This window comes from Podarcis bocagei (assembly GCF_964188305.1).
Source record: "Podarcis bocagei genome assembly, chromosome: Z".
In the NCBI taxonomy this organism is placed as follows: domain Eukaryota; kingdom Metazoa; phylum Chordata; class Lepidosauria; order Squamata; family Lacertidae; genus Podarcis; species Podarcis bocagei.
This window is the reverse complement of record NC_138140.1, coordinates 3,977,164-3,994,405: the sequence shown is the minus strand read 5'-3', so window position 1 is coordinate 3,994,405 and position 17,242 is coordinate 3,977,164. Positions and strand designations below refer to the sequence as shown.

At 47.9% G+C, this 17,242-nt stretch overlaps 1 protein-coding gene across 3 annotated transcripts in view; it reads left to right on the top strand.

Annotated features, from left to right (window-relative positions):
- SH2D3C (SH2 domain containing 3C) overlaps positions 1-17,242 on the top strand; it is a 78,163-nt gene that overhangs the window by 42,469 nt on the left and 18,452 nt on the right. The window contains exon 1 of one of the 3 annotated variants that reach the window (XM_081179669.1): positions 3,591-3,780. The exons of the other annotated variants lie outside the window; for them this stretch is intronic. Coding sequence (XP_081035795.1) covers positions 3,700-3,780 — 81 coding nt within the window. The 5' untranslated portion in view covers positions 3,591-3,699. Of the gene's footprint in view, positions 1-3,590; positions 3,781-17,242 lie in introns of those variants that run through there. 3 annotated transcript variants of the gene reach the window in all.

The following is a 17,242-nucleotide window of genomic DNA, read 5'->3' as shown; positions in this document are numbered from 1 at the left end:
ACATTTGTACACCGCCTTTCCATAGTAAACCACACTCAAAGCAACTCACAACATGAAGAAAATGTAAATCTCCCGCTATGTTTCATTACCTGTGTTGTGTTCTGATCCAGGTAAATGACACACTCTTTCTTTGCCAGATTTAGGTAGGTAGCCGTGTTGGTCTGACGCAGTCGAAATATATTTTTAAAAAATAAAAAAAATTGTCCAGTAGCAACTTAAAGACCAACTAAGTTTGTTCTTGGTGTAAGCTTTCGTGTGTATCTGAAGAAGTGTGCATGCACACAAAAGCTTATACCAAGAACAAACTTAATTGGTCTCTAAGGTGCTATGGACTTTTTTAAATATATATTCTTTCTATGCCAATAAAGGAGACTGATTGACCAGGAACAAGACTAAGATAGCACCACTGGTTAGAGTGTGGTACTGATAATGCCAAGATTGCAAGTTTGACCCCCGTAAGGGACAGCTGCATATCCGTCCATTGCAGGGGGTTGAACTAGAAGGTTCTCAGGGTCCCTGTCATAGTGGATAGTTCAATGAAGGTGTCAACTAAGTGTGCGGCTACTGTGAAAGGGGCAAATTCCACATTAGAGATAGTTAGGAAAAGAACTGAAAATCAAATGGCCAGTATCGTAATGCCATTATACAAATCTATGGTGTGACTGCATTAGGAATGTAAGTTTTTCTAAAAAGGGAACAAAGAGAAAAGATATCAGAGCCTGGTGCAAAACCCCAGGGACTCAGCGTCCCCCCAGACACCCCCTAACAATGTCCATGGCCCCTATCAAGATAGGCTGCCATTTGTAGAGAGCAGCAAAATAAGGAACAGGCAGACCTGATTCCCTTTGGCTCAGTCTACCAGGAAAGCACCACCGAAATCAACGAGGACAGTGACCTTGAAATTCATTGTTCAGAAAATGTTATTTTCCCACAAAGAAACCTCAGTTAGGGAATAGAGGCTACAAACACACACGCACCTTACTTGAGCTTATTGGAAGCTCGCAGCAGAATCAAGAGATGACGGAATTGGCAATATGTGCAAGAGATTGGAAAACTAAAGAAGTACATTGATGCGTGCGCATGATGTATTATGCAGCATCGACAGAAGCTACTCAAGGGCAAACCTAGGATAACCCCTGCATTAAGTTTAATGCCTGACATTATGCATGGAATTTTAAGATTGCAATCTTCATCCAGCTTGGAGTCACAGAAGTTTTTGCATCTGCTGCCAAAAAGCAGGCGATGATGTGCTTACTAGAAGATTGGCGCCCCCAATGAATCTGGCAGGATACGTGGGATTGGCAGGGGACAAGCCTCATAGTTAAGACGAGAGCTTAAAGCTGTGAAAGCGGGGTGGTAAGAGTTTATCCTTCCCTGTACACCGTGGCCTTCTGCCCAGCAGGATAAATAAGATGGGGAGTGTTGATGGCAAGTTTCTTGGGATGCTTCCAGACTCTCGCCATATTTCAGGTGGGGTTCAACCACATTTGGCACGTGCAGTTAAAGTGGATTTGGCACTCCTGTGCAGCAAACTAGAAAACTCGCCCAAAGTAAAGGAAAAAAGGGGGGGAAGGATGAAACTGAGAGGGCCAGGATGTCACGAGTTGTTTAAAGCAGAAAAGTCTCTCAATCTGGCGCCGAAAGGGTGGCAAAGGTGGTGCAAGGTAAGCGTCCCTGGGAAGGTGGCTCCATAATGAAGGAGCCACGACCGAAAAGGTCTTCTGGTTAGCTGCCACACTTTGTTTGGCAGGGGCACCTACACCTATGAAGGAGATCTTAAGGTTTGGCTAATCCCCTTTTAAAGCTGTTAAGCTAATGGCCCTCACAAACAGTGGTGCAGTGTGGTAATTTTAGACTCTGGAAATCTGTTTTGAATGCAGGCTCCAGGTTCAGTCCCTGCCATCGCCTGGTAGATGGGCCAATGATCTGACTCAGTACAAAGCAGCTTCCTGTGTTTTAAAGATGGTCATGGGTTCATTTGCTTCCCAATGTGACAGCTCTGCTGATTAAATTTTTTTTGTGGGCGGGGGAGGCCTCCTGCTCATTCTGCTGAGTGGGGCTCTGGATACCTGCCCCCAAATCCTTTCCATAGGCTTATCCATACTTACCTTTTCCAGCCACAGGTCTGTACAGTACTTAAAAGTTCGTTGTGGATGGGTTTGGGGGGTTTTTTGCTCCAGAGCTTTCCCCATGAAAACCTGTTCTTTAGTACTCAATTCGAGCAAATGCCAATTTGGGTTTTCTGAACTTTAAATAGTGGGGCTTTTTGTTTTTGTGAGGAAAGGTAAGTGTGGATAAAGCCTCACTTCACAACACGCTAGGATACTGCATTCCATGTTGGCAAGGAAGCTCTCTCAGTTGCTGCACCCCAAAATGTGAGAGCCATGTTGTCTCTCCCAAATCAATTGCAACATTGCTAAAAAGATGCCAGAAAAAGGAGATACACTGAGATTCAGTAAACTGGAAGATCCATTTAGGTATCTGACAGACCTCTCCTCTGTGGATATGCCATTTGTTAAGACAGTGCTGAGCTTGAGGAATCCAAAGTTTGACTTGGTCAATTCCAGCTGCTCCAGTTTAACTCAGCCCTTTGTTCAGAACTCTGAGGATCATGTCTTCTTGTCCAGGACATCTTGCTGCTCAAGGCAAAGTGCAAGATGGTGCCACCTCCCCTTCCTCACATAGAAGCTGACCGGACTGGCAGTCGAAACGGGGGCTTAGTCACATCTGATTTTTAGCACTACATCAGAACAAATGGCAATTGGGTTTTCTGTGGATTGCAGTTTGTTCTGATCTATAGGTAAAGAACGGGTTTTCCGGGGGGGGGGGAGCAGTTAGAGCAAAGGCAAAACGGCTCGGACATGTGGATGACCCCTTGCTTCCACATTCTCATATTCAATGTCCCCAATGACATCAGAGGACAGGAGCCTAGTTTAGGGGGTGCAGGACAAGCCAGGTGGCAGTCACAGCACCACCCATGACACCTTACTCTCCAGTATCCGCTGCCAGAGGCAACTGCTTTCCTCTGCCTAATGAGAAGGCTGGTCGTGAGGAGGACTGTGATCTTACTTTATTGGGAAACAGCTGTGGCTCAGTTGCAGAGCACCTGCTTTTCTTGCACAGGCCCCAGGTTCAATCCCAGACATCTCCAGGTGGGGCCAGAAGCATCCTCTACCTGAAACCCTGCCTGCTTGGCTTACGTTGTTTTAAAAACCTGCCTCTAGGTCCTTGACCCATTGAAATGAATGACCCTAAATTAGCCATGTTCATAAACTTCAGGTGCGTGTGTGCTCTTGTTCTGTGTTGCTCTTGTTGCTCATATACACAGCCGTGCAATCTAGGCATTTGTGAAGCAGGTTTAAAACCACAAATTAATAAAAGTTGGGCTGGAGATCAGTGACAGCAGGGAAAATGCAGTCTCGAATTAAAGGGCGAGGGGGACCCTTTGAACTGCTTTGGAGGGTCTGCCCCATCCTTCATCCCTGCACCCCTGTCCTCCAGGAGAGGAAGGCGCTGGGCTGGGGGGCTGGGCTCCCTCCCCTCCCTCTTCCCAGCCCCGCCCCCACGACAAGGGATGAGGTAATCTGGGAAGCCGCCGCGGCTGAAGTTAAAGCCCAGCCGCGGGAGCGATTGGAGCATCAGCCGGTTGCGCCGAAGCTGCGGCTCGTGTTGGTGCTTCGGATCTCCGACGGAGGAGCCATGACGGACCGCTGCAGCCTCTGGAGCGCGCTTTCCGCAGCCGCCTGCTGCTTCTACCGGGGGTCTTTCATGCAAGTGCAGGTGAGCGGAGCCCCACAACCGCCCGCCCGCCCCCAGACCACCCGGAGGGTAGGTGAGAGGGCGTGGGCGCGCAAGCAGAGGGTGTGCGCGAGAAGGGGATCCCCCTCTTTGGCTCGCTCTCGTTCTGCTTTGGGGAGTACAGTGGGGGGGGGACGCCCTCTCCAGCACCGGTTAGGGGGTGTAGACAAAGCGGGGTCTTCTATCCAGGGCCATTCTGTGGGAATGAGGACCCAACCCCCACGCTCAGAGCCGGGGTGCTTCTGCTTTCAGGGGTGCAGAGGAGAATTTCTTTCGATGGGAGCTCCTTTCATTCTTTGTGTTTTCCAGAAGGAGTGGCATGTGAGGGGAGTCTCCTGGCCAGCACCTGGCTACCAATATCTCCGCTGAGGGTGTGTGTGGCAGGAACCCTCTCCGCAAGGAGGGTCCAGGTGGGGGTCTCTGTCGGGAAGCCCCTGGTGTGTGTTTTCTATTCATTCTTTCTAGGTGCAGAGGGGGATCCCTACCCCACCCCAGTTCCTGATCTCTTTGCGTTACATATGTCAAAATGAATAACCACATCCAGAAATACTCCTTGGCGTGGGAGGAAGTATGAGGTGCCCTTTCACCATGACTCTCCCCCCCCCCCAGTAGAGTTCAGACAGAAAACTTTCAAGACCTCTCAGATCCAGAGGATTGGGGACCCTCTTTAGAGAGGTTCATTGTACATAGACCCCCCAAGTGCCACCACCACCACCAGCAGCAGCAGCACTGATGGGGGCAGCTGGCTGCAGAACTTTTCCATGCTGAAGAAATTAACTTTGCTTTAGCTGATCTCTCCATTCATGAGCATCTCTGAATATTTTCTAGGTGACACGTGTGTGTGTGTGTGTGTGTGTGTAAACTTTGCTTCTGCATTCTTTCCCCATTCATTCTATGAGACAGAAATCTGTGCAAAGTATGGAGAGGGACAGGATTCTGCTTTTGCTCCAGGCTTGCAATGGGTCATGACTTGCAAGGAGGTCCAGCCTTCTTGATCTGACCTGGACTTTGGGGACCCAGAAACAGGGAATTCCCTGCTCCCCCCCGTCTCCTGGTCCCAATCAGCTGTGAAGAGTGGGGGTGCCTTCTGTGGAAGAGGCCCAACTCTTGGCACTGCCAAAACCAAGGGCGTGTTGAGGGGATACACCTGCTGGAGAATGGGGGGGGGCTCTTGCCGCAAGGTGAGTGAAAGTAGGTCAGAATCACCCCCACAGGTATCTATCTTTCTGCTCTGTGCCAAATAAAGGAGAGTGTGAGGATTGCACCCATCTCCACTTAAGTTCACTAGGGGACACCCATTTTTTGACTTTTTGTCTCTCCCCCCTGCCACCCCAAAATTGCTTCCAGGGAGCATCTCTTTTGCTCTCGTGGGCTATCATGCCTGCCTCAGTAGTACTTGTGGTTGTGGAGAGACTGTCTGATCCACAATTCCTGATTGCAGCTGGCAGGGCAGCTCCCCTGGGGTGCCCACAACCAGGTTGCCCAGCCCAGGACCAGCTGGGGTCTGCCAAGGTAGCTTGCTTTCTGATGCAGGGAAGGCACTTGGGTTGGAGTAATGCCCCGCGACCACAGTTAACTTTCCTATGCACTTGCTGCCTGGGTGCAAGGACTGGGGTGGGAGGGAAATATTTTGCGACCTCCTGGCTTTGGAGATATCCAGAGTACTTTGCAACCTTTGATTCCTCCACTTTGCAGCAGGAGGAAGAGTGTTTGGATCATGGAGCAGGGAGGTAGAGGTGGAGGAGCAGACGAAGGTCTTGGAGAAAAGTCTTTTCTTCTCCAGACTGGGGTGTGTGTGCTTGTGTACCTGCCTAGGATTCAGACCTTTTTATAAAAGGTCCCCAGGCCCCACCTATTTGTACAACCCCCCCTTCATTTGATTTTATTTGGATTTCTGACAACAACATCTTCACTTGATTTTCTGACTTAAAATGTATTTTAAATATTGCAGCATTCCCCTCCGCCTCTCTCTGAGGGGGGAAATTGATTATTTGAGAATGATGTCATCCTAAGACCAGAAAGCAACAGCACTAGATTTGCTTACGGTATTTGCCTCCCTCCAATCCAAGTCCTACTAGATGACGTGTGTGTCCATCGTTCTTTTTCTACACCCACACCCCCCCCCCTTGTCCTGGTGTGGTAGGTGGTCTTTCTATATCCTACTCCAATGCACCCCACCAGTCATCTCTAAACATTTTCATCTTAAAATGATTTATACCCCTAAATAAATATTTTGCCTTGTTAAGGCAGATAACACTCCCCACCCTGGCCCCAAATCAGTTCCTCACCCCTAATTACACTTTGGGCACTTAGAAAATGATTCACGCCCAGTGCACCTTGGGTGACTGGTAACAGTTGTTAGACAGAACCTCAAGATTCAGAGGCAGTCTACCTCTAGGTAGCAGTTTCTGGAATGGAGCTGTTGTCTTCATGTCCTGCTTGGCTGGGAGGTGGGGTGTGCTTGCCAGAAGTATCTGATTGGACTCTGTGGGAAGCAGACTGTTGGTGCAATCCTACTGAGCTCTTATTGCTTTCCAAAAGGAGAAGTAGACAAAGGCAGCTGGCTGAGAGGCAGATTTTGTAGAATTTGCTTGGGTCTCTTACCCTGAGAATACTGAAGGGGTGTAGCTCAGAGGCAGACCACCTGCTTTGCATGCAGAAGGTCCCAGGTTCAATCCCCAGCATCTCCAGGTAGGAAAGGAAACAATTCCCTGTCTGAAACCTTGAAGAGCTGTTGCCAAGCTACGTAGACAATACTGAGCAAAATGGACCAGTATTGGTCCGACTCACTATAAGCCACCTTCCTTTGTTTCTATGACCTTGTCGAAAGTGTCATTCTTTTATTGAGCTAGCTGGAGAGGCCAGGCTATCACATACAAGTGGAGCCTCCACTTTCAGTCTGCTTCTGAATGCAAAGTGCTTTTGTGCCTGCTTGTGGGCTTCCTGGAGGTATCCCATTGGCTGCAGTGGTAAATACCATACTGGACTATGTGGATCCAGCAAGGCTCCTATTATGTCCTTTGCATTTCAGTTCTGGAAGTGCAGAGACAATCTTGTGTGTGCTAAAACAGAAAATGAAAAAACCAGATGTCCTGTGTTTGAGCCTCCACCTTATTCCAAGAGACTTTGACCAAAAGTTAGTGACATGGCTCCAAGGCATTTTGAGGCATAAAAGGCCAAATTGCTGCCTGCCCCCCAAAAATGATTGACCGCTTGCTGCCCTGGAAGTTACCCTGCTTCACTTTGCCCAATGGTAGGGCTGGCTCTACATGTACCTTGCGACTACACCTTAGGCCAGTACCTGGGCAAAATCTTTATCATGCATTGGCTCCCTTGGATCCTCAGTTATAAGCACTGGCACACAGGTGCTAGTATTTTCCCTATTTTGTTTTTTTGGAGAAGGCCTTCTTAAAATCTGGTTGGTCTTGGGGCCTGTCATGCTATAAGGCAGAGTGAGTCAGCTGCCTCAAGCAGCAAATGTGGGGAGCTGGGCAGCCATGGCGAGGTGCTGGAGAACAGAGGTGTGTGTGCCTTACACAACTGCCTTACACAACTAAAGCTAGCCTATAGCCTTCAGGTTTGCTGGAGAGTGCTGTTTCATCAACAGTGCCTCTGGATTTGGTACATGGAGGTGTGTGGCACCATTCTTCTTGCTCCAGGAAGCAGCATTCCTTGGGCTGGCCCTGATTGCTACAGTAGTCTCCTCTTAGGTGTCCAAGCATATTTCCCAAGACCTTTGACTGGCAGCAACTCCTCTAGGTCTTGGATGGAAGGTCCCCTGCTGCCACCCTGGCTCCTCTAGATCTTTTGAAGGTAGAGACTGCAGGGACTGAAGCTGGGACCTTCTGCATGCAAAGCAGTTGCTGTACTACTGAATGGCCCCTCCCACTATTGCCCAGAATCCAGCAGAATTACGTACATGTGAGACAACTGATTTTTTGTTTTGGTTTCCCCTTGGGTATAAGGGTAACACCTCACCCATTTGGGGTGCCTTGAATGCAAAAGTGCACCTCTCCAACCAACAAAGCTCACGTTACTATGGCTGCAGGTGTGCTTGGGCGGTGCTTGGGCGAGCTGCACATTCTTTTCCTCTTACGACCCTCCGGCCAAACCTGTCAAGAAATATATCCTTGTGTATCCTTCATTGTGATCAAGAGGCTGGTGCTGGAAGCCTGTCACAACAACCAGGGCAAAGGTGCCCAAAGCATTACATGCCAGGGCCTGTTTTTAAAATAGTGGTCTCTTTTGATTTTGATCAAGGTTTCGGAGTTGAATGGGGTATTGCAGAGCTCCATCCTGGCAATGTAAAGGTTAAGAAAGGTGTAATAAGTGTTCAGTGTGTGTGTGTGTGTGTGTGTGTGTGTGTGCGCCCTTATGTGTGCATGCTTCCCTGCTCCCGCACAGCACAAGAGCTTGAGAAAGCCACACCCCACCCACTGTCCCCTCCTCAGACATTCAATCTGCTCCTAGGCTGGCTGGCTTATGTGTGCAGATTTTGTGCCCAAACTGGCATGCTGAACTCTGCATGAATGACTGGGGGCTTTCAAGCTGACAGCAGCATCTCTGCCTCTTCCTACCAATGGCAGCGCACCCGGCACTTGAAGCAATTACATCATTGCTAGCCAATAGCAGACCAGGAAAGGGATGCAGCATTTGGAGTGAGATAAGGGATGGATAGATAGATGTACGTTATATTCAGCATACACCCACCCACACACCCATCCTGCACTGAGGTAGCTGAGTGGGGGGATTGCACCAGCATCAAAGCAGGCATTGCTTTATCCCCTGCTGCAGTTTAGTAGACCCCTCTGGAACATCTTGGGGGGGGGGTGAGCTGTCAGCATTTATATGCAAATAAGAAAAAGGCATTTAAGTAAGGAGTACATTCCAAGGACATTCACTCATATCTGTCTTCCCCACCCATGGCTGTTTGGTGCCTTCCCACCCCCACCCAATTTTCTCTTGGACCTTGAGCATTCAACATTGTATAAAGCAGCTGCTGTAGCCAGTGGCGTAGAGTGGGTTGTCAGCACCCGGGGCAAGGCAAGTAATTTGCGCCCCCTAACCCGTGGATTTGCGCCCCCTAAGCCTAACCCCCAGATGTTGCGCCCGGTGCGGCCGGCCCTCCCTGCACCCCCCCACGCTACGCCACTGGCTGTAGCCAAACTGGCTTGCTTCTAGGCCTCTTCAGCACTTCCCAGCCCACCCCTAGCAGGTTCAAAAAGAAGATGTAAAGCCCTTTGCTTTTGTTCACTTGCATATTCCAAAAGTTGACTCTGGCCTCTTCATCATGCCATTTCTGCTCCCTGGACCTCTCTGAAACCTGGCTGAATGAGAGGAGGAGCCACTTGTTTATTCCTCATCACACAGAGAATAAGACGGGCCAGGTTGAGCTCCCACACCTCCCACAGATGTGCAACTCTGCTCCCTGCATGTTACAAACCTTCTGTAACGCATACCAGATGCACAGAGCTCTTAAACAAGCACAGACCGTATCATGAAATAAAACTCCATGCTTTTAAATCCTGAGTGGTTGTTTGGCCCATTGTAAGAATCTTCCCCTCATGACCTGTGTGTGTGTGTTGCCATTTCTTACCAATTTCAGAAGAGATGGTATAGGCATGTACCACACCCATGTCACAGTGTTCCAGTGTCAGGAGTGTCTATGGACCAGTGGTACCAAACTGTACAGGAAACTGCCCTACCAGAAAAGCTATATTCTGTTGCTGGTGTCCTCGGACTCTGTTCATCCCCTCCTCCCTCCTTTTCTTTTCTTTTCTTCTTGGCCTTTACTACGCCAAGGTCATCCTGTTCCTTGCCTTGCCCTCAGTTGCAGTTGCCCTCCAGACTCCCTTATTATTCTCTGCAGGAGGTCCATCAGTGAGGCAGAGGGGAGGAGTGGTAACAGGGAATAGAGCAGGCAAGAAAAAATCCAGAGAGACAGCTGAGCTGAATGAGAGGAGGGGGGGGGCGCAAATGGAACAACATGCATTCTGGCAGTCTAGATGTTTGATAAATCAGCGTCCCCCTGTTGTGCCTTTTGGGAGTTGCCTTGTTCAAATCTGACTAGGACAAATGGCCACAGAGTTGTCATTTTTTTTCCAGGGTCCAGAGATCAACCCCCCCAATGACTTTTAGAAGTCAAATCTGGCTTGGCCAGAGAGACACACATGCTTCTTACAATCCATCACTATTTAGTATGGTAAATGCATGCCTATGATCACTAAAGGCAGGTGTAGCACCTACCATTTTCCTTTATTGTGAACTGTTGATAATGCAATGCAGGGCAACTATGCCTCTCCTCCGCCGCCACCCCGCTGCCCTCCTGTGAATATATTGAACCAAAAGCAAACTCATCCTCTTTGCTCTTAGATGTAGTGTCAGGCAGGCAGCTGCAGTGAAAATGAGGGGACGGCAAAGAAAACCATTCTTCCATGTGGGGCTCAAACCCTGATCCCTTTATCAGAGTACACTGTTTTCATATGCGAAATGCTATAGGGCAGAATTTGACTTGAGCCCTCCAGATGTTTTCAAGCATCAACAACCATCATCCCCAGCCAGTGCAGGTTTTGTGGCCCAAAACATCTGGAGAAGGCACCAGGTTGGCAAAGGCTGTATGTTACTTGTTGCCCTCTTCTCATCTTGCCTCCTCTCCTTACACAAAACTCCATCCTCTCCCCAATGCTGCCTGAATGGGCAGGTCTGGACAATCTAGGCCCAAAATGATTCCTTCCCCCCACCCTGCAATTCTCATAACCACAGAGAAAAGTTAGCCTTGAAGGGGTCCTCCCTCCACATTCCTTTGGAGTGTTTGTTCCAGGGGAGGAAGTTGTAGCAGAGGAAATATGGGGCTGCAGCAGCAGCAGTCGCTATGGTGATAGCATCGGTGGCCCATGGTCACCATGGGGGTTGCCATGGTGACAGCATCTGCTCTGGCCTAGACACCCCCTGGGAGTGCCGAAGGGGAAGAGAGAGCGGGACCTGGGGTTACTATTTATTTTTAATAAGGGTTCAAGCACACTGGAGGACGTTGGGGTGGGAGGGGGTGAAGGGTGAGCAATGAACCAGAGTTATGTGCACCTTGCAGAGGCCCCAGTATCCAGTACTGATTTTCAGGATGCATCTCTGAGGCAAATCCCCACCCCATTCTGTTAAGCTCTTATATCACTTAAAATGGGGGGGGGGGGCGGCTTGCTTTAGAGTCCCTGAGAATTTAACTCAGTGGAGAGACTGCCAGACCCAAACCTATTACAGAGTACCCTTCCAGCTGCAGAAATATATGTTTGGGGACACCTGGCTTATTAGCTGTACACGTGAAAAGTAGGGTTAGGGAATGCACCATGATATATCACCAGCTACACATCGCAATATATCTGTGTCCAGTTCTGGGCACCACAACTTAAGAAGGTTATTGACAAGCTGGAAGGTGTACAGAGGAAGGTGACCAAGACAATCAAAGGTCTGGAAACCAAGCCTCACAAGGAACAGTGGAGGGAGTTGAGTATTTTTAGCTTGGAAAAGAGGAGAGGAGATATGATATCCATCTTTAAATATCTTTTTTTTTTAAAAAAAAATGTTTATTAAAGTTTCACAAACAATGAAAAGTTTCAAAATTTAAACATAAGAAAGACTACAAAAATGAAAAAATACCAAAAACAAAACACATAAAAAATACACAATAAAAAACAGTTAACAAAAGAAAGTAAGGGAAAAAGGAAAGGAAAGAAAAACCAAAAAAAACAAACAAAGCAGAAAATAGATTAGTATTTTCATATCTTATACTTCATTCACTAGTTTCTTGACCTCCTCACACCTCCCATTTTGTATTCCAGTTCAAATATTAAATTTAGCAAGTCCTTACCCTCTAACATTTATCCTCACTCAAGATATTAACCTATTATAAATATCAATTTTCCAGTTATCAATCCTTATTTACATTTTCTTAAAAATCTTTTTACCAATACCACTTATTTTCCATCAGACATCGTTTTAACATTCCTTAATTTTACAGTGCTTCTGCAAGTAGTCTTTAAATTTCTTCCAGTCTTCCTCCACCGACTCTTCTCCCTGGTCACGAATTCTACCAGTCATTTCTGCCAATTCCATGTAGTCCATCACTTTCATCTGCCATTCTTCCAATGTGGGTAGCTCCTGTGTCTTCCAATACTTCGCAATGAGTAGTCTTGCTGCTGTTGTTGCATACATAAAGAAAGTTCTATCCTTCTTTAGCACCAATTGGCCGACTATGCCCAGGAGAAAGGCCTCTGGTTTCTTCAGGAGGGTATATTTAAATACCTTTTTCATTTCATTATAGATCATCTCCCAGAAAGCCTTAATCCTTGGGCACGTCCACCAAAGGTGAAAGAATGTACCTTCAGTTTCTTTACATTTCCAACATTTATTATCGGGCAAACGATAGATTTTTGCAAGCTTGACTGGGGTCATGTACCACCTGTAAATCATTTTCATAATATTCTCTCTTAGAGCATTACACGCCATCTTTAAATATCTAAAGGGCTGTCACATGGAGTATAGAGCAAGCTTGTCTTCTCTAGCTCCTGAGGGTAGGACCAATGGATTCCAGTTACAAGGAGGGAGATTCAGACTAAACATCAGGAAGAGCTTTCTGATGATAAGAGCTGTTTGGCAGTGGAACGGGCTCCCACAAAAGGTGGTGGTCTGCCCTTCCTTGGAGGTTTTAAAGCAGAGGTCAGATGGCCACCTGTCATGTATGATCTAGTTGAGATTTTTGCTTGGGTCCCTTCCAACTCTACAGTTCTATGATTCTTTGATTCCCAGTGTGACCCACCAGAGGAGCTCTTAGGAGAGACTCCTCACTATTAATTATTTATATTTCTAAGGCTGGATTTTTAGGGTTAGCTGCTATACAAAATTATGCTTAGGCTTTCATAACTGCTCTTAACACTTTTAACTCTCTGTCGTGCACTGGTTTTATTGAGTGTTTTAATGTGTTCTGGATGCTATTTTTGAAAGCTGGCAAAAGCACTTTGTGATACGGTAGTATAGAAAATCAATTGAACAACAACAAACCAATCAACCTTGTAAGGTATGTGGCTACTTTATTTTCATTTTAGCCCAGCGTGATTTACTTCTTTTTAACCCCAGAATCCCAGGTGTCAGTCTGTCTTAAATTCAACAAAGCATAAGGCTGTCCAGTTTTAGTGATCCTTGCGTTTAAGTTCAGGAGAAATCTGTTGCTGAGTCAAGGTCTCACCTAGTCCAGCATTCTTAAAACGGGGATCCTAGCATCTGGAAGGTGTTAGAAAACCTGAAAACATCTCTGCAAAAGACATGGGAAGCTGCCTTATACTGAGGCAGACCCCTTGATCCCGCTCACTCAGTATTGTCCACACAGACTAGCAGCTACCTTCCAAGGTTTCAGGCAGGGGTCCCTCCCAGCCCCTCCTGGAGATGCAGGTGATGGAACCTGGAGCCTTCTGCACGCAAGGCAGGTGCTCTGCCAACGAGCTTCTCTTTCATTCTGCCACACCTGCCCAGAGCATCGCCCTGCTACATCTCACCCACCAAAGTCCCTGATTCAGCGATGCTGAGACATTACATCATTGCCTCGCCTCTCCTCCAGGGAGAGGAAACCAGCGATGGGGAGGAGAGCAGGGGAAATGGGGAGGGTGGGATTGTATGTTTAAGGCTCAGGTGCACAAGGGCATTAGCGAAATGGGGCATTAGCGGAAAGCTCATCTTTATGCAGAAGATTCCCTTTTTAAATCTGTCATTATTATTCATTAAACCAGCCGGCATGACATGCAGCAGGGCTAACTCTTTGTGGGGTTTGTTTATGCCTCTCTGCACAATCTGTCAGAAATATTTTGGGACTATATGGGTGGGGAGGGGGGGTGGAAGGACTAGCAATTTCCTACTAGCGCATTATTTCAGTTCAGATTTGCCAGCTGCTTCTTGTTGGTTATTGTTCTCTCTCTCTCTCTCTCTCTCTCTCTCTCTCTCTCACACACACACACACACACACCCCTCTGTAGAATCCGTCGTCTTAGCTTATCTGTGCTGGAAAGTGGCAACCTTGCTAATACACACACACACAGAGAGAGAGAGAGAGAGAGAGAGAGAGAGAGAGAGAGAGAGAGAGAGAGAGAGAGAAGCTTTCATTAAATCCCTACAGGGAGCTAAGGATTTGGAGGGCAAAGAACAAGGAAAACTAATAGGTAGGCTAGATCAGGCGCGATTAGTCCAGGCCTGGCACCTTAATCCCATCTGCGCTGTAGTGATTTGGGAATGTGCCTGACAGAAATTCCAGGGCTCGTTCACCAAAGTTTGGATCCCGTCAGTTCTGTATGGAAAGTATAAGGTTCCTTGAAAATTAAGCACAGGGCCAGACTGAGGATGGGGAGGGATGCCATTTTGTTGTCAATGTTCAGGGCCACCAGGAAAAGGGCCATGATGGGCGTGGCAGGTAAGAGATGATGCCCCACTGAATACCAGATCTTTCGCATTGGAGGCAATGTTGATCAGGAAACAAAGTGTGGCTCGGGGCTGGCTTAAACTCAGCCACAAATTCTTTCTTTTTCCTTTTGCCATTGAGAAAGCCACTATCTTTGAGCCTTAATATTCTATCTTTAAAGCACATTGCAAGCAGGAGCCCTTTGGAAAATGTTGAGGACATTTTCTGTGAAAGGAATTGGTAGTACTGTATCTTAATACTGTAGTATCTCCTCTTTCCAGATGTCCTAGAGCAGGTATCCCCAAACTCAGCCCTCCAGATGTTTTGGGACTACAACTCCCATCATCCCTAGTTAACAGGACCAGTGGTCAGGGATGATGGAAACCATAGTCCCAAAACAGCTGGAGGGCCGAGTTTGGGGATGCCTGTCCTAGAGGCAGCTGAAATATTCACACAGCCACATATTTGAGGGGAAATGGAGATAAAACAGAGTTTTATCTAACTGGTATACAGATAATGGTCAGGGGGTATTCTGCTACCTTAATACAATAGTTGGTGCATAAATGAGGCATAAGGAATTAATTCATTGTTAATAATACTGTTGATTGTGCCCATTGGGATTAATATACATAGCTTAGCCATGCCATTGAGTTCATGGGTCTGCTCAGAATGTGGCTAACGTTGGATACAAGCAACCTTTCGCTGCAATTCCAACCATGTCTACTCAGAAGTAAGTCCCACTGAATTCCATGCTGAAGTCAACACCTTCCTGCACTTCATCTTACTTACTGCAGACTGAAGCAATGTCTTTTTCTCACGTCCTATGCCCCATTTTATTGCGTAACAATCCAGCCTGAAGAAGACCTTTGTTCAAAAACCTGCTCGCGGTGTTTTCATTTACCCCAATAAGAGGCTACTCTTGCTTTGTTGTTGTTTAGTCGTGTCCGACTCTTTGTGACCCCATGGACCAGAGCACACCAGGCACTCCTGTCTTCCACTGCCTCCCGCAGTTTGGTCAGACTCATGTTTGTAGCTTCGAGAACACTGTCCAACCATCTGGTCCTCTGTCGTCCCCTTCTCCTTGTACCCTCCATCTTTCCCAGCATCAGGGTCTTTTCCAGGGAGTCTTCTCTTCTCATGAGGTGGCCAAAGTCTTGGAGTCTCAGCTTCAGGATCTGTCCTTCCAGGGAGCACTCAGGGCTGATTTCCTTCAGAATGGAGAGGTTTGATCTTCTTGCAGTCCATGGGACTCTCAAGAGTCTCCTCCAGCACCAGAATTCAAAAGCATCATTTCTTCGGTGATCAGCCTTCTTTATGGTCCAGCTCTCACTTCCATACTCTTGCTTTAGGTATATCCAAATGGGTGTTACTTATGGGAGTGTTGTGGTTAGAACAGGCTTCTGCTTCCCATTAATTTGAACCAAAGGCATGTTAAGTTGCCCCACTCTCCCAGTGCTGCAAAACCAGCATGGTTTCTTTACAAGTGGTAGTGGCTTTGCTGAACTGAGTTGCCTAATGAGAGAGATCAGGAAAGCAGGGGTGGGGAGACCCACCTGCCGCTTGGTTGAACAGGGCAGAAGACTCTGTGGCAGCCACCTGAGCCCTTCCGCTGACGAGATCTTTGTTTCCAACTCTCCCTGCCACCCCATTGAATGACTATTGCTGAGCTTGCATCACCAATTCCCTAACCTGCTGAAAATCTTCAGGCAGACTGAAATAACCTAATGCCAGGCACTGTGTGTTTGGTTGCAGTGATGGGAGAGGCAGAAGGAATACTCTTTCCCCAAAGGGTAGCTTAATGCAACTGTCCCTCTTGGGACAATGAGTAGGGCGAGGGGAAGGTAAGAGGCGTGCCTGAGGTTCCTGGTCTTCCCATCAGTAGTGCAAGCAGGGACTGACTTTGGGGCAGAGGCGAGGGTCACAATCAGCAGAACTGGAGGGGGATGCGTAGAGAAATGCAGCAGGCTGTGAAATAATACACATTTCCCTCTAAAGAAGGTGCTCCCCACCCCTGAATAAGTCTAAAATTACCTAACTCCACCACTGGGTCCTTTGTGCACTCAAGCACACCAATCAAGGTGCATCGCCTCAGAGTTGGCTAGCCAAGCTGATCTGTCAACTGACTCTTCTCTGCCGACAGGCCTTTCACAGCAGAAACCACTTCACAGCTCATGTTAGCTGACGAGTCTGTTTACACTTGGCCTGGTTCCCAGCCAGTGGCAATGCCGGCAGCCACGTGTGAGTGACTGAGGCATTGCTCCTGGTGGCTGGTTAACCAGGGTCAGGACGCCTGTGGATAAAGAGGCTTTGCCAGCAAAGGAGGCTTTGCCATCCTGGATCACCACCCCTCCTTCAGGGAAGCTTCGGCCCTTCATTTTGCTTGCACGTTTTATTCATTTTTAAAAAATCATTCCCTTGGGCCTTGCTACAAGCACTCCAGGGAGCTGGGAAATCATTCCACAATAAACATTGTAAGTGAGGGCCTACATCACAGCTTCTTTCCCCACCCTTACCACATATATCAATATGCTGATTACACCCAGCTTTTTATCTGTTGATGGACGGCCGCCCTGACTCGGCCCCGGACACACTGACCAATGCTTGGAAGCTGTGGCTGGATGGCTGCGTGGGAGCTGGTTGAAGTTAAATCTTTTGAAGACAGAGGTCCTCTGGCTAGGTCGGGACATGGGGTTGGGGGGCCAGCGCCTTCTGTCAAGAGCTTCGACGCCTCCCTTTCCATGGAGGCGCAGGTTGCAGCCACAGCAAAGGTGGCATTTTTCCATATCCACCATATCAAGCCATTGGTCCCTTACCTTTCCCGCCCTGATCTGGCCACAGTGATCCATGCGACGGTCACCTCCAGGCTTGATTATTGTAACTTGCTCTATGCGGGGCTGCCCTTGAAGCTGACCCAGAAACTCCAGCGGGTGCAGAATACTGCGGCGAGGCTCCTTACGGGCTTCTTGCTGCGGGATCACATTCATCCAGTGCTTTAGCAGCTGCACTGGC